The sequence below is a fragment of the Oreochromis aureus genome, linkage group 4 (assembly GCF_013358895.1).
Source record: "Oreochromis aureus strain Israel breed Guangdong linkage group 4, ZZ_aureus, whole genome shotgun sequence".
NCBI classification, from domain to species: domain Eukaryota; kingdom Metazoa; phylum Chordata; class Actinopteri; order Cichliformes; family Cichlidae; genus Oreochromis; species Oreochromis aureus.
The window spans coordinates 26,433,750-26,460,009 of record NC_052945.1 but is presented as its reverse complement, the minus strand read 5'-3'; the positions used below and the strand labels follow the sequence as shown (position 1 = coordinate 26,460,009).

Here is a 26,260-nt window from a genome sequence, read left to right as displayed (position 1 = left end):
ACCTCAGATTTACTGCCCTGGCGTCATTATTGTTGCTTCATCTCAATAAGCACGGCACAAGTAACGACGTCTGAATGTTGTATGAATGTTCATCCACTGGTTTCTGAAGTCTTGTTTAAAATGAGCATTTCCAACTTTGTCATTTTAGTTTAAAAAAAACTGGATGTGATCAGAATTAGTGAGTGTTGCTCATTGGCTAATGACTTGTCAGCCATAAGTCATTAGCCAATGGGAATAATAATAATAATATTCTTTCTGAAACATAGAATGACCAAAACGTACAAAATCGATTTCATTTTCTATTCAGCATGATCCAAAATGAATGACTGAGCCCACAAACACATCAGGAAAGTGTTGACAGAGGTCAAGTTGAGAAAGCCATTTTCTCATAGACTTCTATAGGACTGGAAGTCTTTTATGAGCCACAGCTATCGCCATCTGGTGGCCTTCAGATAGATTGCAGGTTTAAGGATCTTCGGCACTGGCTTCACTTCCCCCACCTGAAAACTCCATCCATCATGTTTTATTCTGTCTATGAGCTCGATTTACTTTTGGTGTGAGCCTCCAGTGGCCATTAGAGGAACTGCACTTTTCATTCCTTGGTTATTCCTTTGTGAATGTTGTTGTCAGTGACTTCATCGTTTCCACGCACTTAGACGTAAGTAAAAACATCACTAAAAAACATCCCCAATATGTGGCATGATGACAAAAATCACAAAGTAGTTTAAGATGATTTTCCTCAATGGGTATGGCCGCAAACTAAAGCTGTAATTAGGATTTTGGTAAAGGGGATGAAATTCTCTGAGCAGCAAACAACCTCAGAGAGGAGGGGAGCATGTGTGATTGTTGACATCTCTGCTAATCCCACATCAAGCCCGAATCAATTATTCATCTGAATCCTCTTAGTTAATTTGAGCTGCGTTTGGCAGCACATAATGAGAGGGATTCTGCACTTAGGAGAAAAAGCTCACTGATGATGCTGCAGGCAGGCAACCCCCCACCAAAAAAAACAGCCGATTCTTTCCAGTTCAGCAACACAAGTTGTCCTACTGATAAGACTATCTCTAAGATGGATGGGTGCCTGAAACACGAGCTTTAAAGGATTGGCTAGCTCAGCTCAACCTACAGACTGGAAACAGCTACCTTGAGTGTGTCCACAGTAACAGAAAGAATCTACCAAGATCTGAAAAACCTCACAAACTGAACTCTTGAATGATGTTGAGCTTTTATGGGAAGCTTGATTATTGCACTTTTTCTTTCCTTGGAGCTGTATTTAAAATGAGTCCAGCTTAGTACCTGTTGTACTTCATGTTGTGCATGCGTGACCCAGTAAATAGAAAATAGTTGAGGCTGCTGTACTGACACATTTTTTGCATGCTGTTAATCTTTCCATGGAAGCTCCACTGAGATCGCCACAGCTGCTGTACAAAAGTACAGATGCAAATGGTTTCTGTGTGAACGGCAAAGACTCAAAAGATGATGTTTCAGCTGCTGATCTGCGGTTTAAAGTCACAGCTTCACCACACACACACACATATGGATACCTCACAGACCCTTACACGCACATTTTAAAATTAAGTTTTGCAAAATAAGGCTGTTAGAAATGAAAACAACACAAGCCCCAAAATGGAAAAAAAATACATGAGAACGAGTGTGGTGATTTTATTAGAGTGGAGCTGAAATTACACAGAGATTTGATTTGTTTGAAGATGTTCTGTCTGAAGATTGGATTTATTCAGACTGCGGGAGAGAAAGGCAGAGGTTACTAGTGATTAGATTACTGGTTAGGGGTCAGATTACTTTACGTTTGCAAACCCAGCAGAGAGGGGAGTAACAAAGACCTCGGAGCCTCATGAACAGCTTACCGGATGTGACAGTTATTAGTTTTTTTATTTAATAAAAAAGGAAAATCCTGTGTGTTTCTAACTATTAAAGTTGGTATTATATTGGTTAAGATGTATAGGACTAGAGTGTGATGTACATCCCGGCCAGCTGCACTGTATGAATGATCCAACAACACAAACAGCCATTCATTCATGAAAGTGAGTGGGAGTACATCACTCTTTACTCCTCAGCTCCAGACACAGCAGATGACAAACCGAGCCACTGTCTGTTATAAATATAACTCAAGCACTCATTAAATAAAAATATGATTATACAAGAAAAAAATCACAGTGCTGGGAGGTTTTAGTGCTTGGCTGGAGGGGGGGCTTTAGGCACGCTGAACCTCTGCTCCTGTAGGCAAAGTTAAAAAGAACCAAAACTTTATTAGTAATAACATTCAAACATTAGAATAACAGAATACATAATGCATATTTAGAAGTTGTTTTTAACACATCTTCTCTACCAGTGTAAATAAACAGATTTAAAAGTACATGTGTAACACTTTTTACACTGTGGTGCTAATTTTATATTTCTGAAATAGTTTTTGTTGTTCTCCTGTTTTTTGGGGAGTTTTTTGTTGTTTTTTGTTTTGTTTTTTAGCTCAACAGATCTCTGATCATGACTGACGCCAGCTGGAAAGGTAGCAAAGCTAGCTAGTGATTGATCTTACTTTGCATAGTTATACAGGTGGAAAGAATATTTGTGTTTTTTTCTTTAATGTACCCAGATTGGAAACTCCAGCGCTGTCGCTCTCATGGCGCTGTGCCATGGACGCGCATGGGTCATGTTTGGAACAACTGCTCTTGAAATTTCACTGAGCCATGAGCTACTTCTGCTTTGGCCTTTATCTGTTTGTATGTTTTCTTTTGTTTTAAAGTGTGCAGATAATAGTGCTGATATGACCTCCGCACTTTGTGTACTTTTGTGTGTGTGTGTGTGTGTGTGTGAGAGAGAGAGAGAGAGAGAGAGAGTGCGAGTGCTCACTCATGCACATGCTCTGAGAAGATGCCAGTGTGATCTGTTTGGCCTCTTTGTTTCCAGCCCTCTGATGTGCGTGCTCGGCCCATGAATAGAGCTGTTTTGTGAGCGCACACACGCACACGGGCCTCATGATTTGAATGCTGAGCCGGTCTCATGTGTGTCTGAAAGCGAGAGAAAGTGATATTATTTTAATGTTTGGGTGGAAAACTAGTCGCTAGATATTAAAATAGAGGGGAATTTTTTAAGCATTTTGAGTTGGAGCTTGTACCAACACACACTGTTCGCAATTAGACTTCTATGGAGTTCTGATGGGAAGCGGGAAAACAGGGGAAAATACCTAAACTAGACGGATAAAAGCAACAGGGTTCGAGCAGAGGAGACAACCGAGCTCTGCTTCCAGATTGCTGGTCATCCTGAAGGGCGTGGCTTGATGTGCGACGTCACTGATGGTTATATAGGCTGCAGCTGTGGCGGCGGTCTCGCGCTGCTGAGACAGGCAGAGCACCGAGGACCGGCGGCGCGCGCTCACAGACTCCCCCAAACAAAGAGAAGCACGCGAGGCTGCACAGCATCCCACCCTTTCAGCCGCGAGCTCACTTGCAGAACCGCTCCTCCTCCCCTCTCCTCCTCCTCCTCGTTCTTCTCTCATCCCTCTCAGGACAGAACCGGTCCGTTCCGAGGCTCGAGCCCACAGAAGCGACAATGACAACTAACGGAGCGACGAACGGAACCAGCGACATGCTGCAGATCCAGTTCGGTCTCATCAACTGCGGGAACAAATACCTGACGGCGGAGACCTTCGGCTTCAAAATCAATGCGTCCGCCACGACCATGAAGAAGAAGCAGATCTGGACCCTGGAGCAGAGCGGCGATGACTCCAGCGGGAACGTGTTCTTCCTCAAGTCACATCTGGGCCGGTACATCGCCGCCGACAAGGACGGGAACGTCACTGGAGACAGCGAGACCCCGGGTCCGGAATGCCGGTTCGTCATCACCGCTCACGACGACGGCCGCTGGTCCCTGCAGTCCGAGCAGCACGGCCGCTACCTGGGCGGCACCGAGGACCGGATCATCTGCTTCGCCCAGACCGCCTCGGTGGCGGAGAAATGGAGCGTGCACATCGCCATGCACCCGCAGGTGAACATCTTCAGCGTGACGCGCAAGCGGTACGCGCACCTGAGCGACAAGGTGGACGAGATCGCCATCGACCGGGATGTCCCGTGGGGAGTGGACTCCATGATCACGCTCGTGTTCCGAGATCAGCGGTACCACCTCCAGACGTCCGACAACCGCTTCCTGAGGAACGACGGCGCGCTGGTCGCCACGACGGACAAGAGCACTGGCTACACGCTGGAGTTCCGCTCCGGTAAGGTGGCCTTCAGGGACTGCAGCGGCAGGTACCTCGCGCCCTCCGGGCCCTCCGGTACCATGAAGTCCGGCAAGAGCGCGCGCGTGGGCAAGGACGAGATGTTCGTGCTGGAGCAGAGCCACCCGCAGGTCGTGCTCACCGCAGCCAACGAGAGGAACGTCTCCACCCGGCAAGGTGGGTGAGGTGGTGGTGGTGGTCCGGTCCAGATCCTCTGAGTGTGTGTGTCTGTGTGTGTGGAAAGAGTATCTGGTAGAGGAAGGGTTAACGTGATGGAATTTTGAGACTACATCTCCCTCCTGCAGCGCGCGCGCACACACACGCACATACACACACTGATTGATGGACACAGAGCGTGGCCTAGACTTTTAGTCCCACACCAGAGGCCTGTGCGCACTTACACATGTTTAAACAATGCTTTTTGGGCCAAATCACCCTCCTTGTATAAAAAAATACTCCTGTTGTGCGGTACCAAGCAAATACAGGGCCAGTGTTGTTGATACCAGTACCAATACTTTTAACCTATAATGGCAGCTTATGTAGGGGAGAGCAGTATGTCATGATTTATGACTGGAATCTCTAATTTGCAAATTCTGAGCACATTTTAATGACCGCCGAATCACTGATTTTTACATTCCACAATAATTGGCTAACGCTAATGCAACAAAACCCACCTTTCAGCTTTTCATGTGCTCTGAAACTTGGTTTTTGTTTTTTTACATTTTTCATAGTGCATGTTTTGGGTAATTTCCAAAAATTAATTTAACAGTTTACTGGGCTACAAACTGAAGCACTGATCCTATCACACTAGTATCTGATACCAATACCAGTGTTGGTATCGAGACTATCGATTTGGATCGATCAGCCCACTTCTACAAAATACTGCAAGCCATCCACGCCATCATGAGCTCTGGGACTTAATACAGTGGACTTCTCCCTCCCCTGCTATTCCCAACCCCCTCAGGCTGTAGCGGATTAAAAGCACTGTTGTATCATCTATGCTCAGTAAACTTTACAAACCACCACCATGTACACAGAGATCTCAGCCTCTTACACACAGAGCACCGTGTGCACGCGTGCCTTCATTCAAATGTAAAACAGTCTTAAACTGGAAGGCTGACCGTGCCACCAAAGCAGAATGGCTCCACAGTTAGAGAAAGGGGAGAAGATGACTGAAAACTTGGTAGGCAACTGCTACTTTTGTCTTTATACCAAAACAGCTTGCTTAATTTAGGTCGGGTGAGGTTCTGACAGATATGACCAGGAGCATTTAAAAATGCAACACTAGAGTCCTCACCATCTGTGCAGCAGAAAAGGCTCCACAGTCTCAGCTGTCCAGTGAATGTGGATGGAAAAGCTGAAACTGGAGCCTTTGTGTCTCATTGAGAGATGCACAGCAGCACCCACTGCTGATGTGATTATTAGCTTCGATAAGGCGGAATAGTTTTTGTTTTTCTTCAATCTACTCCCCCTTTCCTCCATTACTGTTTGAGTGAGAGCTCATGCTCTTCATGCATGTCTGATTTTCAGCTGCACGACTGGGCAAGGACACAAGCTTCTCCCTCCACCTTCTTCCTTCCTTCCTTTTTTCCTCACCCCTCCTTATTTTTTCCCAATCTCTGTCTCCTTTATTGTTCTAACCTTTGTTTTTAACACCTCTTCTTTATTTCCCCTCCTCCTGCCTTGTCACCCCCTCCCCCACTCATACCAAGCCTTCAGGCTTGGCTGCTGTGTGTCTGCAGTCGTCATCGATGGCATGCCTCGTGCTGAACAGTTGTCAGCCTTGATGTGTGCCTGAATATCCTTTTTCCCATCATTAATCCCAAACAAAAAAAGTATGATGAACTCAGCAGAAATTTGAGATCAGAGTCAGAGTGTGTGAATCATTCTCTAAATATCACTGTGAGCCAGCGCAGTAATCTCTGAGTATTTGCATGAGGCTGCGAGGCTCTGAAAGTAATGAACGACTTATAACTGATGCTCTCTGAATCGCTCTGAATATTTGGCGTCTGCTGAGAAGACTGGTGGTTTAGTGGCGCTTTTTGTTTTGTTTTTTTAACTACAGCTTCTTCTGTTTTCACAAAGTGTGATCTGTCTATCCTTTCATTTTCCTCCCTCATCTCTGTCACACCCCGGGCATGTTTGCTCTGTCTCCCTGCTTTGTTTACTTGTCACAGAGATATTCATCCTCAACTCACAAAGTAGGAGTTGCTACTTTTTTTTTTTTTTCCCACCTTCAAGCTCAGTCCCAGCCCACAAAATGGTGGTCCGTTTTGAAGGTGGAGGTTGCGGTATTAAAATGATGGGCCCCTGCAACGAGAGCACGAACTTTAATAATGCACCACAAAAACAATCACACTGTGGTCTGAATGGCTGGCTGCTACACCACAGTTTATTATGGAAGGTGCAGTATCCTGTTTACATGGCGTGTGTTTAAGCAAATTTTAGTACTAAAACTACTACTAAATTTTAGATACTAAGTGACTTTTAATCGAGGAAAGTACAGTTTGTCATATCCATCTCTTTATGATTCGAGTGACACATCGGGTATTGGATGCAGCGTGGTGGATCTGCATTGATGGTTACCTTGTAAGCAAACACAAATTTACTTGCACTCGATGTTTCTCAGTGAGAACAAGGTCAAACAGAGGTGTTGGATTCAGAATGTCTTGACCTTTATTACACCCACGCTAGCTAGCGTGCACTCTCCCCCGTCATGAACTCTGTGGATCCACCTCTTGCCAGCGATGGCTGGTTTTAAACAACCGAGGTGGCGACAGCCAGAACTCGTCTACAAACCAGCGAGTGATGTCACAGGTGGTGTGAGTCACTTTTAAGTGCTACCCAGTGTTGCTTTAACTTAAAGGTGCAGGGAAAGGAGCACTGCTATCAGACTGCTTCTCATGTCCTTAGATGCTTTATGCTGAAATATTGGAAATCATATCAGACGTGTACCCATGATGCCTTGCTCATGGGGGACTCAACCCAAGTCGTCCCTTCTGACTGCCAGAACTTGTAATGAGCAGGAGATCCGAATCTTGAGAGGGGGAAAACCACGTTCAGCCCGCCAACAACAGGATCATTGTGATGCAGATTAAATGCCGAGTGGAATTAAACTGCCTCCAGATGTTTTTTCAAACCAACAGCTGCTTATAGTCTCCCCCCACTCCATTCTAAAGCAGCTATTCGGCTGACAGACCCAAGCCGTGATGATGGTTAAAATCGGCTGGCTTTCATTAGGTGTTTTTGGGGGGGGTTGGCCCGGGCCAGCTCAGTCGGGTCACTCTGAAAGCTGCTTTTGTCCAGTCAAAACTGTTGATTTGGTGACTCGCACTTAATTGCTGTTTGTCAAGTTCTCACGCTCAAAAGCGGTAAATCCAGTTTAGACATCCTTTCATTAGTCGGCCATGATTGTTGAGTCATGAAATTCTCCTTTTTTTTTTCCTTTTTAAAAAAAAATCTTTCTCATGCAACCCTTCTTTAAGATAAAATTATGGTCTGTATTGTGTGTGTTTTCAGTTTTGGCTACTGCAGGTTAGTTTGCACAGACACCGTGTTACAGTGGAGCTCACTGGAGGAAAAAGATTCAGCTGCTCATTTCAGGTTTAGCATGTTTGATTTGTTGTGGTTACGTCATGGGAATCTGCATCCGCACACCTCAACGGTGCAGATGGTTAATATATTATGAATGCAGCTTCAGCTGATGGTATTAAGTTAGCTCATCCAAAAACACCTACCGAAGACTCTGAGCTGAATGGGATTAGAAACGTTATCAGCGCTTTTGTTTGCACTTCATCGTGAGACTGCCGTTAATCTAAAATGTTGCAAATAACTCTGTTTTTACAAGAGAGGAGCTGACTCTTAACTCCCTTCTGTGATTTATTTTATTGTTACAGCCCAGCAGTGTTTTAATAAATCCAATATTTCATATTGCTTCACGTTAAGTTTGATGTCCATCATCGTGTGACTTTAAATAAAACCCAAACTTCATTCAATTCAAAGTTGCTGAAATCAGTCTTGTGTGGAAAGAGTAGAGTAGTCATTTATGTCACATCGGTGCCACAGTTTCTGCTGTTCACTAATCTGAACTCACAGCATTTGTAATTGCTTTTTAAACCGACTCGGTGCTGCTGCTGCTTGTTTCCGGCTCATAACATCCACTCTTCTCGTCTCTGGTCACAAATTCTCAGAGAGGCTGTTTAACGACCCTCATATGGACTCAGACGCAATTATCAGACAGTTAGCCTGCAGCTCGGTGGCTCTTAAGTGGCCTGTTCTTCTTCTAAACTGTAGGGCAAGTGTGAGTGAAGACTGAGTGCTGGTTTGTCAGCTAAACCAATAAGAATCCGTCACATCCTGTTGGCGACCGGTGGTTGCTTTGTGACCACCGAGTGCTGGCTGCTCTTTGTAAGGAACAATTGGCCCCTGAGGGGCAAAGGTGAAGTGACTAGGGGGGTCTTTGGTTTTTGGTGACAAAGCTCCTGCTGTCTCCATAAAACCCAAAGGACTATGAAAACAACTGGATTCAACCCCACCTCCAACCCCCATTGTGAAACAGTTAGCTTACAGTACTGTGTACCATCTTAAGTCTCCCTTTATATCTTTATAATTTGCTAGGAAAATGGGAAAGAAGTGCAGCAGCTTGTTGAAACATGCAAACATACATGGAAATACTGTATATGTACACACAATATTTTATACTGTATGTGTATAGTTGTATATAAGTATATAATACTTGTACTACAAAATACTAGTCTTCAGGAATAGTTCTCAGGGCTTCTTTCAGGACATTTAAAGTTCTTTGGGTTTCGGCTGCTGTTTCTTCTGTTCTCTGTCAAGATGATCCCAATAATGTTCAATAAGGTTGAGGTCTGAGGTTTGGGGAGGCCAATCCATGCCTCTCAGGTCCTGTGTCAGGTCTTTGGAATTTTTTTTTCACCCCTATTTCTTAATGACATAACTTTTATTTTTGGCATTTTTCAGAGATTCAAGTAAACAAAATGTGAGTTTTTTTTTTAGTTTTTTTGTCTTTCTTTTTTTCGACGGGCTACTAGCAAAAATGTAAAACCTGTTCTATACGAAGTTGTCCAGTATGTGCAGACACTATGCTGGTTTATCTCTAGAGCCGGGAGTCTTTTTTTTTTTTAAAAAAAAATCTCTTGAACGATTCAGTTAGAAGTAACAAAAAAAACAACCCCATTTCTCTAAAAGTGATCAGTTGCAACTGATGCAACGAAAAACTCTGAAGAAGCGTCAGACAGCCTGAAGATGACATATTTTAAGAAAACTCTGCTCCTTGGAAGCAAAATATCAGAAAATGAGGTGTGACTAAAGACACTTGCACAGTCCTGTGGATCGAACAAACTGAGCTTTAAATGTAGCCAGCCTAAAGATCTCTGTAGCCTCACAAAGCTCACTCTGGTTAAATGGTTGCTTCTCCCTATAAAGTCATCTATAAGTATTACAGATTCATCTGTGGTTGCTTTGCATTAATTTGACAGAATCCTCATCTCCTAATTCATAAATAATTTTTAAGTCTGCGCATTAATCAGGCTGAAACCAACCGTGTAATGTGTGGTAAACTCAGGAAACAGAAACACTGGCTCCATGTTGTGTCTGGCCACGAGTCAGCCCTGACACCCTCTGTCTCCTTCATCCTCCCCCTGCGAGCAGGAAATGAGACGTGAGAGGCGCAGCTCTGACCTTGGCTGGTGTGCGATAATCCCCGCGGGGTGAAGGGCGACTATTTGCCTTCTCTGACTGCAGCACGGTCAGCCAGTAGGATAAAAAAGATGGGAAGCATTTAATTTATGCGTCCTCGGTAATGCTCGCTGGCTGTGACTGAGTGGGCACGCTGGCGTTTTAATGTTTGCACACCCTCTGCGTGTTTGTGTGCTGGGAGCGCGCCAGAGGATCGGCCTCGCGTCAGCTGCATACCCACGAGGGGGGGAACCTCTCCTCCTCGATGTCTGCGCTTTATTATAGGTTAGGGTTCAGCTGGTCTCCAGCGTGTCATCCTGCCGTGCTCTGGGTGTGTCTCCACATCCCTGTCCTCGAGTTTACAGCTCAAGTGTACTTCAGTAGAGACACAGTTTGAATCAATTTGCCAAAAGATTTGGCGCATCCCCGAGCACGATACTCTCTCACATGCCTGACCTCCTTTTCTCTGCATGCATGTGTATTGTTTTTGTTTTTTTGAGTTGAAGCAGCAGTGTTTCAGTCAGTGTGGGCCGGCTGGTTACACTCTGTGTGTTTGGATCAGAACAAAAGCTGATGATCTGGCTCTCTGTTTGTGCCCCAGCTGGTCGCCTCCTCAGTCAGGGCCTGGTGAACAATAGGAGCCACACAAACACAAACACACAAAGTAGGCTTGATAGAATCGCGTGCGTTCACAGCAGGCCTCTGGTGCTGGCTCACTGAGGACAATCTGTGCCTGCCGCCATTAGGCTGAGTGCGACGGGTGGAGTGGACAGAAAGATGGAGGGGTTGTTTAAGTAGAGTGTGTGCATGAGGTTTGGGAGGATTCGGTATGTGTGGTTTGCTGGTGTGTGTACATGATTGCAGACCCTCTCTGTCCTCCTTTATAACCCTGTGAGCTTCAAGACTGATCAGTGTGGACAGATCTGGCTGTGTAGCAGCCTCGGCCTCTCTCTGGGTCACGGCTGAGGCTGCACGGCCTTCAGGGTGACTGTTTTGTCTGTCAGTCTTGTTTTTATTGTAGTTCTCTTAATGTCCTTGTGATAACTCAAGACAAGGCTGCTGAATGTGTGAAAGTGTCTGACACCATCTGCAAGGCTGACTGAAGTTTATTCAAATCAGATATTCGGAGAATCATTTACTCAAATCAGCTCAGCATGCAAAACGGCGTCTTAGTTTCCGGGTTGATTTCCATATAGTGAAATTCATGTTTGTTTTTCCGCTGAAACTAACAGTTCCAAACTCACGCCAGACGTTAGCCGGTGCCGGTTTTCAGTGTTTATGTGAAAATGCACATAAAAATCAGACGTGTTAGATTTGTAAAAAAATGAAGTAAATGGAAAACATTGAACTGAGAATGAAAAACAGAAGCTACAGTAAACGCTGCTGAACTTTTATTCAATATTTTTAGACTGATTTTAAAAATGTGTGATGCTTTCTCAGAAGTTTCGATATTACCCCAAGTCATCGATCACTGAAATGAACGTATTCGAGCCTCGTGATGAGTTGGTGTCAGCAGTTGTTTTATTTTAGACTGAAGTTGCTGTTTTGCTTGGGCAGAGCGCAACTGAATAGACTGTTTGTTTGAAAAATTCCCCATTTTGGCAAGTATGCTTATCCTCTTGACTGATGACAGTCAGATAAGATACGTGGTAACACAGTTATACGTTTTGAAGCTGTAATCTAATTTCACCAGTCGCGTCACAAACCAAAAGAAAAAATCTCCCAAAACATTACCCCGCCAGCAGCAGCCTGAACTGCTGGTACAAGGCAGCATGGATCCATGCTTTCATGTTATTTATGCTAAATTCTACCTCTGACATGTGAATATCGCAGGAGAAACTGAGACTCCTCAGACCAGGCAGCAGTTTCCAAGTCTCCTGTTGTCCAATTTTAATGATCTTGTGTGAGTTTTAGCATCAGTATGCTGGGTTTTCTTCTACTGTGGTCTTCTGCTGCTGTAGCTGATCTGCTCAAAGGTTTGATGTTGTACATTCAGAGATGCTCTTCTGCATGGCTTGGTTGCAACGAGTGATTGTTGGAGTTGCCTTCTCCTCAGCGTAAAACGGTTTGTCCGTTCTTGTCTGGCATCATCAAGGTATTTTATCCAGAGATATCTTATCCTCTGGAAACCGTAGAGATGGTTCTGTGGGAAAATCCCAGCAGATTAGCAGTTTCCGAAATACTCGGACCAACAACCGTGCCATGTATAAAAAGTCACTTACATCATCTTTCTTCCACATTCTGATCCTCGCTTTGAACTTCGACAGGTCGCCTTGACCACATCTACCTGCCTGGGTGTGTTGAGTTGCTCCCATGTAGCTGACTGTTGGGACATTTGCAATAACAAGGAGTTGAACAAGTGGCCAGTGAGTGTGCAGTCTTCTTAAAACAGTTAAAGGTTTAAAGGGTTTTCAAGCAAGTTATTTTTCACCACATGAACATATCTGGCTCTTCTCACCAGAGCACTGATTTAAAAAGCCATGCCAGTTCATAATATGGACACAGCCGGCAAAGAAAACGATAGGAGGAAGTGCATAATAATGAATAGATATGGCCACCACCACACCTGTGCTCCATGTGTCATTGATGAGTGGCTCAGGTTTCCAGATTTGGCTCTTGATTGGTTCTTTTGGAGGACGGAGTGAGAAAACCACCAACTTTGCCTTTGAATAGATTTCTTTTCAGTGACTCTGAGTGCTGAGTCTCATATGTAATCTATCACATTTGTATGAAGCTGAGGTCAGCACCAGGTTAGCTTGAACTGAACAGATGTAAGCAGCTAGCTTGGCTCTGTCCACAAGTCGAACCTACCAGCCTCTTTAAAGCTCAGTAATTACCACACTGATTTGTTCGCCTTGCCCTGGTTGTCTGGTTTGACCCCTAACCTCCTGAGCTGGTTATCAAACTGCTTGTTTTTCATAGAGCCGCCTCGACACCGTATTAAAACGGAGCCTGTGCTACTGCTTTGAATGAACAGCTCAGGTTAACACAGCCCAGATGACATAACTCACTCTTGACAGGCTTTTTTTTTTTGCTGTTATCATTTACAAGTCAAAATTTCTAAAGTAAAGAACTCATATTAACATGAAGTTTTGAATGACTTTTATAAGAGTCTTTTGTAGTGTTTTAAAATGAGCACATTTGCTATTTGCGTTGTAAAGTCGTCTCTAATACCAGCCGAAAGCTGGCCGTGGGTCAAAACCTCCAGCAGATGGTTTGATCCACACATAGCCGCAGTCTCGGTAATAAATGGGCTCTGCTTTGCTACTGCAGAGTTGCGTTGGCTGAGCAGGAAGCAGCGAGCATTAGAGGAGAGTTCAGTGACGTGTCCCATCCTGGAGGAGACCGATCTTTTTTGCCATTTTTCTTTCTCCTTGTCCTCCTCAAACCCTTCTAAATGAACATTCTTATTTCCTCCGTACCCCCTCCTCTCCACCATGTGGTTCCCATTATGGTTATATTTTCCTTCTTAATCATCTGTGTGTGTGCACATGTGTGCATCTCTGCATTTTTCTGCAGAAACTCAATCCCGAGTTGACTTTTAGTGAGCGCCAGATGCAGTCGGTGAGCAGTAACTGTTGCACACCTTCATGTAACGCCGGCTCTGTGTGAATACTGTTACTACAGAGTGCTGCTGGCAGAATAGTTACTGTTGGGGTAAAGGTTCCCCTCTTAATGTGTTCACAAACACGTGTTGTGCCACTTGTGAGGCTGTTTTCTCAAACCATCTTTTTTTTTTTGTTGTTGTTCTTCTCCTGATTCGCTCTGCACACATTTACATAGCACACAGGCTCTCTCTCTCTTTTTTTTTTTTAGAGCCCTCTGGCTATAGGTCAGTGCACAGTATGATTTCATCATATACAATAGCAGGCTTTGTGCTGCTTAGATTGTATTTATGCGTCTGGGTTTTCTCTCTTTTAGTTGACTCATGTGTTTACCTCTTTGTTGCTCTTGAGTGCCTGACTAAGGTTGATTTGATTTTAATGAGGTCTGCTGTCCTGTACAAACACACATGCACTCACAGATTTTTGTAGTTTTTTTGGACTACAGATATACAGCAGGGGATAAATGTGATGCATTTTAAATGTTCACAGAGCTTGAGCTTTTTTTTTTCTTTCTTTTTTTTGAGCCTACAAATTTTGTCAGGGCTAGCTGCCATTGATTAAATAGCCAATCAAATTATTCAGATAGTTCCCATTGCCTTCGGTACACCATCACTCACGTTTCTTATTCTTGGAATCTGCTATAGTAGCTTTGCATGATTCACAGTTCAAAATAATCCTTTTATCTTACACTGGGCCTTGTTGCACTTCTCTACTGATATCTGATTGGCTGCCCCTCATGAACAGAAGGTTTGGAGAGCAGGTGGGTGGAGCTTCTGTGTGCCTGAGATGACCATATTAGGGATATGTTCTCACTGACATCATGCAGAGTGGGGGGAAAAAAAATCTCTGAAATACTGAATTCCCACAAAACCAACAACGTATACTTTAGTTGAGTAATGATGTTTTCATGCTAAAAATGGAAGCATGTTAATATTTTATCATTATTTTGGGATGCAGATGTAAGTATTTAGCTTTAGTGCTGCTGTGCCTTCTCAGATTTCCGTGGAGACTGTTGTCACCGCTGGCTAGCAAACTGCTTCAGATGTTAAGCTCTTGTGGCCTTCTCTGTGTGCTGTGACCGTCCACCGTGACGCCTGATCCTTTGAAGTGTAGCGGGGTCTGTCTAGACCAGGACAGATGTGAGTGGGCGGGTGTGGGTTTGTGTGCAGCTGTGTGAAATCCTTCACTAATCTAAGCTGACTGATGTTGTTCATTTAGTACGTCTGATCCTGACCAGCGGATGTGTACGTGTGGGCTGTGCATACCTCGGTGGGTGGGTTGGTGTGCCAGTGTGTTTGCAAGGGTGCATGCAGCTATTGGAGAGTGTTTGTATAGAAGTTTCAGAAGACTATACGGTTACCTGCCGTGTGTGTGTGTGGTTAATGATAAATCTTCTGTGGTTATTCACATCCCTCTCATATTCATCAGCCTAACAAGGTCTCCCCAACATTTTAACCCCGCACAGGTATGGACCTGTCAGCCAATCAGGATGAAGAAAGTGACCAGGAGGTATTCCAGATGGAGATCTGCCGCGAAAACAGGAAGTGCGCATTCCGGACTGCCGCTGGGAAATACTGGACCCTGACGGCTAACGGCGGCCTGCAGTGCACAGCCTCCACTAAGTAAGAATCGCACACATCATCACAGCTACACCTGCTCCAGTCTGTCCGTTCATTGTCTGTGTGTGTCTGTGTGTGTCTCTGTGTGTGTGTCTGCTGACTATGGAAAACTCAAACTGGTCCATCATAGCTTCTGGTGTTTAATCCTCACTTGTAATTTGACCTGTGTGTGTGGGAGGGATTGATGGCATGTTCATAGCTGTGGCATGCTGTGGGAGTTGAAGTGCATTTGTGTGCAACCCTAACCTGTGGAGTCATTTGCTTTAATGTACAGTAGTTCAGTCCAACCAGAGAGCTAGCTATTAACCCCTGACCTTTGACCCTATGCTCTTGAGTCACTTCCCTGTGAGGCCCCAGACAGATCCAGGAGTGGGAGTCTGGTCTCTTTTACATGTCATGCTTCAGTATTAAGAGAGAGCTTTATTTTTAAAGCCTCTTTCTTGAGGAAACGATGTGCGGTGATCAGCAGGAGCTGCAGATGTTTAGCGTTAGCATGTTTGCACATGTGCAGGAATGATGCAGAGGACAGCAGTAAACTGATCCGGTATCAGCTCGGTCACAAGCATGCGCTATGAGGGAGCTCAGAAGCAGACCATTCTGTTTTTTAAGATAAGACCGAGCAGATCCTCGACACTGAGGGGGGCCTGCAGGAACTTCACCAGATTACTCAATCACATTCTTGAGATTTCCCTCTGTTTACTTCTCGCAGATTAGACCACCAAAGTGCTTTTTTTTTTTTTTTAACCAGCTGTGGTCTGCTGAAAACATTTTGAGAATGTTTCTGAGCTTCAGAGAATCAAACCCAACTTAAAAAATCCTCTGCCAAGTGAAAGGATTTAGTAAGCTACTTGATTCCACTTAACCAAAGACTACAAGCTTATCCCTCTGCCCGGATCCTACCTATTCTATTACCCAAGAGTTACTTACACTGTGATAAAGCTGCTGAGTGTCTCAGCCTGTGAAGATGTGTTTTTTTTTTTTGGTTTTTTTAGCTGACTCTCCTGCGAGTGCATTACTGCATACTTGACTGCAGTGTAAGGTTTTTTGGGTACTCCTTTAACTCTTGCATTTTACTTTTCTCTCCGTCTCTGCAGATCAGCTAATTGCTACTTTGACATTGAGTGGCGCGGCAAGAGGCTGACGTTCCGGGCTGCTAATGGGAAATACGTCGCCGCCAAGAAAAACGGCCAGTTGGCAGCCACCATCGACAGTGCAGGTCAGTGCGACGTGTTGATACGGCCGTGCAAACAGACGCACGGGGGCTAACCAATTTACACCTCTGCAGTGACGGGTGGAATTTCAGTGCAGTGGAAGTAATTCAATTGTGGCTCCAGTTGTGCACTTGAGAGCGAAGTGGTTCTGTTTTGTAAGCTGTTTAATGCTTTTTAACTCTGTTGCAGTCTTTTCGTTTTTGCCAAGTTCTTACTCGATGTATTGAATTAATGGTGCTGATTGGAAACATCATGAGAAAATTCCTGAGCAAGCAAGAGTGTGTGTGTGACACTAAAAATAAATAAGGGCTGGCTTTTGTTACCAGTGTTGTGCAATGAGTGAAAAGCTTCCTGCTGACCAAAAACAAACACCTCTTTATATCTCTCACAGCCATGAATGTGCTCTTTATCAGCCACAACATGGAAAGTGAAACATCGCCCAACTTGTTATATTGGCATTTTAGAAAATACAGGTTATGCTGACATTATGCAGTTTTGTTTGTTTTTTTTTATTTTTTTTATGTTACCTTCAAACACTGAATATTTCAAGCTCTTCTAGTACTGCAAAAACTGAGTTTATTCAAGACTGAAAGTATTTGGTATGATCCCCTTTATTCTTCAACACAGTCTGAACTCTCTTGGACAGGTATAGGAATAGTTCTCCAGGCTTCTTGAAGGACATTCAAAGCGCCTCTTTGGATGTTGACTGCCTTTTGCTCTGTTCTTTGTCAAGATGATCCCACACTGTTTCAATGGTGTTGAGGTTTGGGTTCTGGGGAGGCCAATCCATGACTGGCAGTGTAACATTGGCTTGAACCCAAAATGTTAAATGTGGATTAATTCCTCCATAAGGGCATTGACACTGATTTTCAGTCCAGTTCTTGTGTAGTTTGGTATACCTGTTACAGCCTTTTCTCCCCGTTTGTCAGTAAGAATGACGTCTTGACAGTCACCTTTCCACTGAGACCATTTCTCGTGAGGCATCAGTGAACAGTAGATGGGTCAGGTGAAGTTCTGGATGCATCTCTCAGGTCGTGTGTCAGGCCTTTTGTTGTTCACCTATGAGCTCTGCAAAAAGAAATGGAAACAAGTGTGTTGTTTTGGGGGTTTTTGCAATAGACTGCTAGCAACAAAGTGCCTAAAGATGTAATTTAAAATGGGTTCTGTTGGGAGCCTTTTCTTCATGCTTGAATGATTCATAGTTTTAAATAAAAAAAATCTTCCCTGTGAAAATGGTCAGATATAAAAAGCCAATGTTGAAATAACAACTTTTGTAGGTGTAGACAGATTTGATGTCAGTGCTAACCAGCTAAGCTAACCAGCTAGCTAACAGCTGCACATTTTCCTCAGACACTGATGCCACATGTTGTCGAGTAGTTCGGTTGATTTGTGTTACATTGATGTCCTTACATTGACATTACATGTATAAAAATTCAGTGTAATGCTTGGCCAGATAAGATTTTATTAATAAGTGTTTATTACTTTGGCTGCAAGTACACGATGAAAGTCTTTGTGCTAACTGGCTGCCTGTAACATTAGCATTTAATAGGCAGATCAACCCCTCTGCAAACACCTTTTTCCTCACATTATTTGGTGGCACAGAGGTTCTAAAAAAGGAAATGCCAAGCTTTTGCACAGAATTTAGGCTGACAGAAACTACAAGTCAGCAAGCGGATCACAAGATGCTCTGCTTATAGATCGGGCGTTGGTCTCCAGCATTGGCGGATCAAAGCTGAAGCGTTTTTGCTTTGTGCTGCAGTTTCTCTTTCGGGAGGCGTTGGCAGCTTGAGCACTCGCTGACACCGATTTCTGACACGAGTTGCATCACATGCGTTATTTTTTTTTTTTTTTTGAGAACAAAGAGTCAGCATTTTTAATAAGCAGCATTCCAGCAAAACAAAGAAGCACAGTGTGCTGATGTGAAGACGCACACATTGCTCTGACACATCTGTTGTCTCTTTCAGGCGAGTCTGAGGAGTTCATCATGAAGCTGATCAACCGCCCGATCATCGTGCTGCGCGGGGAGCACGGCTTCATCGGCTGCAGGAAGGTGACCGGGACGCTGGACTCCAACCGCTCCTCCTATGACTACTTTACCCTGGAGTTCAGAGATGGGGCGTACAGCCTGCAAGGTCCGTTTTTGACACAACTGGGTTCTGCTGTGGAGGACTCGCATTATTGGAAACTTTGTAGTAGCCTTAAAGAGTCAGCAGGCTGATGCTATACGTCAGTATGTGGAGAGACACAGACACAGGGGGTTCAATCATTTATTCTCCAACAGATTTAGATTTTCATTATGGACTCCCACTCGCAAGCACTCACAAGGCGTCTGTGCCAAAAACGGATTTGAATCTTTTGTTTCTTCCCCATGATTATCATTTTTAATCCTCCCTTTTCCTCCTCCCCTGTGCCTCCCCTCCACTCTCTTCCTGCAGACTCCACAGGTAAATACTGGATGGTGGGGAACGAGCAGTCGGTGGTGAGCAGCAGCGACACGCCCGTCGACTTCCTCTTTGAGTTCTGCGACTACAACAAGCTGGCCATCTGCCACGCCGCCGACGGGAAATACCTGCGCGGCGACCACGCCGGCGTGCTGAAGGCCAACGCCGACGACCTTGAGACCGCCACGCTGTGGGAGTACTGAGGGGGAAGCGGAGGGGGAAACCCGCGGCGAACGGGGATGTGGTCGCCTGCCGCCGTGATGCCGGAGGAGGGAAACGAGAGCACGGCGGCGGCTCGACGACACCACCCGTCCACACATCTAGGTGTCCTCACCCCCCTCCCCTCCCCTCCTCCCTCCCCTCTTGCTCCTCATTATATCCTGTACTTATAACTTTATATGTTGATGAACTGCACAGAGAGAACAGGAAGGCTAGAAGGAGGAAAGAAGGAGACGCTCCTTTTTCCTTTCCTTTTTATCCTTCCTCTCTTTTTTCCAGCTCTGCTCTGCAGTGCCGACCTTTATCTGTTGCCATAGTTACCACGGGGCTGTGCACTTTTCTTCTGCTCCAATCTGGTTTGCTGCTCGACCCATCCCCACCCCCCCGTCCTCCGCCACTCACTCCGTCCTCGCCTTACGATTGGGCTGTTCCCCCCCCCCAGAGCAGAGCAGAGCCACGTTTAAAGAGCCCCCTCCTCTCTGAGTGAACCCCCTCGTCTTTCCACTCGTCTCTATTGTCTGTGTGAGCGGCACCGGTGGCAGTATTTATGGTGTCTGAGCTGATCTGGTAGAGTCCTTTTTCTACTTGATCTGATCTCTGAAAACAGACTCAAACCTCATTGCTGTGTCCTGTCAGGTGGTTGTAAGATAGGAAGGAGGGGGTCTGTTTTTCTGGTGGTTGGCTCTTGTAGAAACTGGTTTTCTCACCAGGCTGTTTTCTTTTTTCTTAATTTTCTTTTCTCTCTCATGAGCGGGCCTCGTGTGCCTGTGATGACTGTGAAGCAACTGGAGTGGATCTGATTGGATAAAGATGTTGAAGATGTTCTGATCGAAGGGTTCAGTCTCGCCCGTTTTTCATCTCAAGTGTAGGAAATGTCCAAACAGTTTCCCGTGTAGTTCCTCTAGCTGTTTCCTCATTGTTTTGGCAGGAAGTCTGATTTCCTAGACCAAACGGTGGGAAGTAGGAAGTTGATCGTTGACGCTATTGTCACAAGAATAGTGTAAAGAAATTAAGTGAAGCATTAAAAATGGTGGGGCCACATGCGGTATGTTTAATGGAGGAGGAAAAAAGTCTGTGAAACACAGTTGGATTCATTTCTTTTTCCATGTCCGAGGCACAGACATTATCATGGGTAAGTGTACAGTAGGTAGTCCTAAAAAATAAAAACTGGAGTAAAATGATTTATAAATGCTTTGAAAGCTGCTTTTTCGATTCCCTCGACCTGGCGCACTCCTCAGCCTTTACGTGTAGACCAAACCTTTGATACTGGAACCGACAAAAACTGGAACCTGGTGCTACTAACAAACATCCCGTCGAGCATCTCGCACACCGTCCGGGGACGGTTTTCCTGCTGCCTGTCCACCTCTACACCCGTCCCCCATTCCCTAAATTTGTTGCTTCTTTTCGGTCCGAGCAGCGCCGTGGCCGCATTTACAGCGACGTCTTCATTTCTGTTTGCGTTGGATTTTTTTTTTTCTTATGTCTGAACTGTTGGTGAAAGTTCAGAAGAGACTTGTTTTAAAAGGAGGAGTTTGGTTTCGTGTTTGATTTGAAGTGGTCTGTAATGCAGTCATGTAGCACGCTGCACCCACGGGTCCTCCCCCACCTCCTCTTCGATTCTCCACCCTTCAGCAGTCTGCATTCATACTAACAGAAGCAGAAAGTTTCTATCTGCTGCTCTTTTTTTTTTTTTTTTTTTTTTTAACAATCCAGCAAAGATGATCTTGGCACGTGCACCCCCGCCCCCACCTGAATTATTGGGCTCTTCCACCCATCATCATGCAGCATTCCTCTGATCTGGAGGTCAGTATGGAAAACCAATCACTGCTTAGCCCACGTACAACTTTCTGAAGGGTTTTTTTTGTTGTTGTTGTTTTGGTTTTTTAAAATTTTTTGGCATGAATGGTTGAGAATCTCGAGTGAATAAAAGGAGCAGTTGTCCTCAGAGAAACCAGCTTCTCCAAGGTAACCAAGACATGGCTTAGACAAACGGATGTGGAAGGGTAAACATGTGGTAATGACTGTGCCTTACTCTTGAGTTTTCGGGCAGTAGACAAATTAGAAAAAAAAAAAAAGTCCACATCTTTGCTTTATATAACTGGAACTTCCTTTTGTATTATTTTGTATAATTTTTTTGATATTTGTGGATTAATCTCTCTTTCTCTCTCTCTCTCTCGTGCCATTGGTTCACCTAAAATCCAACGACCAATAAAACTGGGATTTGGAACGCTACGTGGCTCAATGGTATTTTTTTCTCATTTCCTGGCAAGTTTCAGACAAAACCCTGGTGTCCTCAGTGACCTCCTCTCCAGAACGTTTTTTTGAACTGCATATATTTTAATAAAAATTGTGCACATCTGCTGCAGTAGTAGTGCTCACAGCTCTGATTACATTGATCATGCAGCTCACCTGCTGCTTCCAGATGACTCTTTAAAGGGAGATCTCTGAAAGGTGAATAGATACTGGGTCAGTTGTGGTTTCTGTGTAAAACAAGCAGTCAAATATGATTGAATGCAGGCTTTAAACTTTAGTCTGAGGGGTTTAATGTAAATATTGCATTAATGCTGGGGAATTGCAGATATTTTTAATAAATTTTCTATATTTTCAAAAAGACAATCTGCTTATGGAGGAAAGTAAGCCTATTAAAATCAAAAACTCCTGAAAAGGCCTGAAAGACGAAAAAAGAGTGCATGATGACAGAATTATTTCCATGGTTAAGAAAAACAATGTCAAAACTTCAAACTAGGAGAATGCTATTTGACAAACCAGTGGTATCGCATCACAAAAAGGTAGGGGCAAGATTTAAACAGTCGGATCAATGCAGGAAAGACATTCATGGACTGACATATGGACAAAATAAAATTAAGATTAACTTCAAGAATGATTGGAAGAGAAAAGCTTGGAAAAGTACTCCTGATCTGAAGCGTGGTGGAGGTGTGGGCAATCCAAAATAACTGGATCACTTGTGTTTTTTGATATTGTGGCTGCTGATTGGATCCGGATCTGAGAGCTATACTTCATAACAGATTCAGTGAGACGCCGCAAACTGATAGGACACTGCTTCAGAGACATGCGGGCTGCTTCTAACACAATCCAAGTGCTTCTTTAGGAAAATTGGGGAGTTTAAAACTGCTAAGCTCACAATGCAATAGAGCATTTGTCTCACTTGCTGAAGCTGCAAAGACCTACAAACAGCAGCAAAAAATGGTTCCAGTAAAGACATGTCAAAGGGGGATCTTCACAGGTCTTCATCTCAATTCAGTGTCATTTATATAGCATCAAATCACACCAACAGTTGCCTCAAAGGTTTATATTGTAACATAAAGACTACAGTAATACAGAGAGAACCCCAACAGTCAGATGATCAGCTATTAACAAACACTTTGACTGTGGGAAGGAAAAACAGGGTGAAATCTCCAGCAGAACCAGACTCTGGGAGGGGTGGCTGTTCTTGCCATCTAGTTTGCCCTTTACATTTTTTTTTATATTTCAACATGTGAAATGTGAGGAAATAAGACGATGTTCGTGTCCATCTTGCACTTTGATGGTCTCATTTCAAATGCTTTATTGTGAAGGTAAACCGGTTTTGGAGATAAAAAAAAAAAAAAAAAAAAAAAAAAGAAGAAAACTATCCAAAAGCTTCACACATTTTGTCTTTCTTCACTTTTTCTTCAGGACCGATCAGGACGATGAATGTGTCAGACTGGGGGGCAGGCATATAAGGAGAAAGTCTGTGCACATTTTACTTGACATTTAAAGCTTGTTTTGAAGCCCGAGACTTTCTCAGGCTAAATTCTTCTTTTGTTCTTGCAAACCGATTTATGTATTTATTGTATCCTCAAGAAGACGACATTTTCCAAGTTCAACCTGGATAATTTTGGAAACCCTAGTCTTTTCTTTCCCTGCTCGTTTCTCATGTAATCATAGCTTCATTTTTAGTCTCTTGCCAGTTTCTGACCACAGCAGCTCCATGTGTTGCGCACACACACAGACACACACACTTTTTCCTGTCTCCTGAATGGAGCCGTTGTGTTGAAACATTTATTCTAGCACAGAGAAAGGGCAACTGCTCACACACACAAATGCACATTTCGGGTGGTAATGTAATGTTGGAGCCTCCAGAGCAGCCCTCTAATCCATCCACCCATCCCCCCCGCCCACCCCTGTCAGGTTTGCAGATCCCAGAGGAACACCCAACATGGCAAAACAAACATACACCACCCTGTCTAATCCGCCCTCCAACCTCCCCATCTCTCCTCCTCCTCCAGCTGCTGAATGATTTTGCTGAAAAAAATGAGTCACTCAGAATATGACCCAGATCCCAGGAATGGATGCAGCGGTTTGTGGGTGAAGTGTGAGGCTGCAGGCGGAGCTGGGTTGGCTCTCTCTCTCTGCCAGGAGGGGGAGAGAAAGGGAGGAGAGGCTGTGTGCGAAATGGCCGCTGTCTCCACCCACATCTGAATCCTCTTGTGCACCCCAGCAGTGTTACCATGGAAACACCAGCTGCTAAAGCTTGGATAGTGTGTGTGTGGGGCACTGTGAGGACGTGAAGTGTCAAAAACCTTCATTGCATTACTGATGCTCGGGCCTGGTTAGGCTTAATTTGAGGGGGTGGGGTTGCACTGAGGGGTAAGGGGTGAGGAGCCTTTAGGGAACAGCACCAGGAGGAGGAGCAGGAGGTCCCCCTTTGATCAGAGAACAGCTCATCATTGAGCCACGCTCTACTGTGTGGCCTCCTCCTCTTGCATCCATCCTGTGTGAACGTACACTCTCCTCCACCTTTGCTATCAGCTCTCTCCGCTCTGATCAAATCTACCTCCCACCCCCACCCACCATCACCATGTTTTTCCGCTCTCAGGCAGTGGGTCAGTGGGTCAGCGTGTAATCTCTTTAGGGGATGTGAGCAATATGGGTCTGTGCAGGATGAATAGCAGGTTGACTCATTTTTACAAATCAGCCATCAAAGGCTCGAATGGCGCTTTCTGCATAGTTTCACATCTACAGCGGCTCTTACGAGTACAGCAGTGGGTTGACGGTAAAGGTAGCTGTACTGAGGGGATACAGCTGCATAAGCACACGCTCATTAAAAACATACAGAGCCATTAAAGAGACACACAGACGATAACACACACAAACAAAGCCAGCGGAGGTGGAGCAGCAAAAACCATCAGGGGACCAAATGCTGCCAGACACCAGCGCTCCCTGAGGAGGAGCTCCAATATGCATGCGCACACACACACACACGCACACACACGTTTGCAGTTCTATTTTTGTGAGGACCTCTGTTTATATGATGCATTTCCTTATCCTGACTCGGAGCGAGAAGAAATCCCAGATTACTCTCACTCTGCTCCACATAGTGTGCAGAGGTTGTGCTGGTCACCATGTAACATGCAAACAATATGTATACAGCAGTGTGAGCACAGGAACGTGGATGCAAAATAACAGGAAGCAGCAGGAAGCTGAGGCACTATTTGTCCATCACAGGTGTCCCAGAAGATATGTAGGTCACGTCTGTGGTTTGTGTTTTCAGGCCTGCCAGAATGCGACGCATTTAAAATCCGTTTCATCGTTCAATCCCATTCAGAGGCTCGGATCCACAACCACTATTCAGGGAAAAGGCTCGGTGTTTGTCTTTTAGAGGCTTGAATAGTTAATGGCGATACTGTTATTGTTCACATTTATGCATCACTGCAGATAAGGACAGTCTGCATATTTACATGACCTTTTCTGCACACAATGACCATTCAAGGTACTCCACCTACCACGCACAGGACTCCAAACTAAAAGTACAGTCGGTGTTGCTGATATAAATGAAATCCTCTAATCATAGCTGCTTACTGGATTTGCGTCTCCCACCTGAAATTAAACCGGGATCTTTTGTTTGTTAGCCAAGCATTAGTCTATGGATGAAACCCTCTATCAGCTGCTGCTAACTAATTCATATTGAAATATCCTTTTATACTGTTATTCCAGAACAACTTGAATGGGTCGGCAACTGTATTGGAAAGTCTGGTTTTGACATATTAGTAAAGATATGCAGCAAAATACAGTAACACAGCTGGAGATAATAAAAGCATCGCTACCTTAGGATAAATAGTGAAAACGCTGATGTATTTGAGGTTTAAATAGATGACGGCGATGCTGTTATTGTATTGACTGAACTCCTGATTTACCCTTTTATGCATCAGTGCAGTTAAGGACTGACCCATGTATATTTATATGACCTTTTCTGCACACAATGAGCATTCAAGGTACTCCACCTATCACATACAATAACATAAGGGACATCTGTGTTGCTGCTGTGAAAGAAATCCTCTATTATTGCTACTTTTGTCTGCTTCCTTATTCACACAGCTCCACATGTTGGATGTAGCAGAGCGTTTGCACCAGATGCAAACACCCCCAGTCAAAGGGATTTGTGTCTCCTACCTGAAGCAGGATCTTTTGCTTGTTAGCCAAATATGTAAAGCACTACTCTGTGGATGAAGCCCTCTGTCAGCTGCTGCTATGTAATTAGCACTAGAACTATATAGTGATCTAAACAGACTGGGCCAAATGCAGCAGCCCACAGTGGACGATCTGTTTATTTTTCTTGTAGGCTCTGGTCTGGATGCATTAGCATGCTGTTATCTAAGCAGAAAGCACGGCTGAGGCTGACTTGGTGGTTCAAGCCAACCTTACTGAAGCAGTGGGACAGGAAGTACAGGGGGTCCTCCACCAATCGGAAGCTTTGATCCCTGGCTCTGCATGGCGACACTGAATCCTGAATTACCCTCAATGCATCCATCAGAGTCTGAGAGTGTGTGAATGTTAGATAAAGTGCTTAGAGGCACAGAATAAAAGCACACTGTGAGTGACGCTCATAGCAGAAGGTGCTCAGTAAGCTCTACAAGTCCGAGTCCATTTACTGCACGGGCAGCACATTAACACACACACCCTTCTCTTCAGATGTACTTTTCAGTATGTTTGCTATACTTGTGTACCTACACCTCTAATACTGTGAAAAGCCGCGCCTCCATCCATGACAGTGTTTTAATCATAATACCAGGGTAACTATTGAGAGCTTGAATTGTGTAAGTGACAGCATTGACTGCGTTGCCAGAAATCTCCTTTATTCAATCTAATCATGTCAGCTAAGCCCGCCCTTTGTTGTTTGAATTAAATGAGTCATTAGCAGATAATTCCCTTTAATGCTATCCAACTGTAATCCATGACCCACACGCTCGTCTGG

At 44.5% G+C, this 26,260-nt stretch overlaps 1 protein-coding gene across 1 annotated transcript; it reads left to right on the top strand.

Moving 5' to 3' along the window:
- Positions 1-3,189: 3,189 nt before the first annotated feature.
- Positions 3,190-21,258, top strand: fscn1a (fascin actin-bundling protein 1a). Its single transcript, XM_031749542.2, has 5 exons — positions 3,190-4,408; positions 15,002-15,158; positions 16,250-16,371; positions 18,331-18,498; positions 18,802-21,258. The coding sequence occupies exons 1-5, from the start codon at positions 3,568-3,570 to the stop codon at positions 19,008-19,010; spliced, it is 1,497 nt and encodes a 498-aa protein (XP_031605402.1). The 5' UTR covers positions 3,190-3,567; the 3' UTR covers positions 19,011-21,258.
- The last annotated feature ends 5,002 nt before the right edge of the window (positions 21,259-26,260 follow it).